The following is a 1,686-nucleotide window of genomic DNA, read 5'->3' on the forward strand; positions in this document are numbered from 1 at the left end:
AGAGAAAACTCTGGTTTTTAAGAAAATGTCTGCTTATTAATTAACTGTTAGTCTATAAGATAAATCTACTTCAGATTAATTTATTAATCAATAACTTGCATCCCTAATTTATACAGGAATTAAATGAATTTATATCTACTCATATTTATGTAATTAAGTGTTTTAATGATTTGGCCGATTAATTGATTAATTGAAAAAATAATCAACAGATTAATCGATTATTAAAATAATCGTTAGTTGCAGCCCTAATAAAAATGTCCCACCAAAACTTTTGCAACAAGCCCAGAAAATAGCAAAGTACAAAATGATGTGAAATTATTAGTCTCAGCAAACCTAAACCAATAAACATGTTTCACTCAACACTTTATGAATATTTGTTTTACACCAAATATATTCATTATAAATTTAACTTGTAGGTTGTGAATACCTGCTTCTTGATGACATGCTCGTCTTCTCCCTCTGCTTTCAGACGCTCAACCTTGTCTTCCTGCTTCTTGGCCTCAGTTTTGTATGCGACCTCCTCCTTGGCCAGCCTGAAGGGAGACGAGAAGAGAGGAAAAGACGTGGTTAAAGCCAGTGACACAGTGCTGTTTCTGCAAACACAACTGGAGAGCCTCACAGAGACACAATGCAGCCTGAGCTGGGCTGTGATGGTCACTTTCTAAACACAAGCCCATCCATCTTCATACGTTCTGTACGACTCCACTGACTGAAGGGTCACAGTGAGATCATCTCCCACAGGATGGGAAAATACACACCTCAACAACAACCACCAAACAACATCCTCTCCTTACAATCAGTCTATCGTTTCAACTGGGATGGAGGAGAAACTTCAGATCGCAGCACAATAATGGTTTTATCATACATACAATGTTTGGCTCTGGATACTGACCTTTTTTAACTCATTTGTTTTGTAACAGAACCAAATAAATATCTGTTTAGTTTTGTTAATTTACCTGCCATTGATGAGCCAATTAAGTATCTATTTAAAGTGTTCAGGCTTAACCAATCCAGCTTGACCTAAAACATACACTGGGTTATATTTTCTATCATTAAACAATTCATTCTTACTTTGCTTAATATCACCTGCCACCAATGGTTTTACCCATGTCTGTGTCTTTGCACCATAAACAAAGTATTCTATGAACTGCTGGGCAGATAACATAAATGATTATACAGCAGTGAATTATTACAGAACCTGAGTTAAAATGTGGTGTAGTATTACCCGAGTCATTCACAGTACATACTTTAACGCAGGGCTATTCAACTGGTGGCCCGCAGGTGACTTCCTTTGAATTGTTTTTTTTTTTTTACTTAATTGAATAAAAAAATAGATTTCAAATCATTTATAAAAGTAAAATTTATAATTTATGATTCAATGCAACAACAAAAAAACAAATTTAAAAGGTATAAGATAATACTTGTTCTGTTACATACTAGGGCTGAGTGTTGGCAAAAATTTGGTGATACGATACATATCATGACAGAGGGGTCACAATACGATATATCGCGATTTATTGTGATACTGTAAGCAAAGCAATATATTGTGATTTTTTGTCCAAAAATTCTATTAAATAAAAATCTCTTACTGGGAAAAAAATGAAAAACCAAAATTCATTGTCTCATAAAATTCTAATATTACATAGACATGCTTTTGATACATTTAGCTGTGTTCTGCTTTGTATG

At 34.0% G+C, this 1,686-nt stretch overlaps 1 protein-coding gene across 1 annotated transcript in view; it reads right to left on the bottom strand.

Annotated features, from left to right (window-relative positions):
- tbca (tubulin cofactor a) overlaps positions 1–1,686 on the bottom strand; it is a 23,355-nt gene that overhangs the window by 11,528 nt on the left and 10,141 nt on the right. The window contains exon 2 of the mRNA XM_014029898.1: positions 428–533. Coding sequence (XP_013885352.1) covers positions 428–533 — 106 coding nt within the window. The remainder of the gene's footprint in view (positions 1–427; positions 534–1,686) is intronic.

The sequence above is a fragment of the Austrofundulus limnaeus genome, unplaced genomic scaffold (assembly GCF_001266775.1).
Source record: "Austrofundulus limnaeus strain Quisiro unplaced genomic scaffold, Austrofundulus_limnaeus-1.0 Scaffold968, whole genome shotgun sequence".
Taxonomy (NCBI): domain Eukaryota; kingdom Metazoa; phylum Chordata; class Actinopteri; order Cyprinodontiformes; family Rivulidae; genus Austrofundulus; species Austrofundulus limnaeus.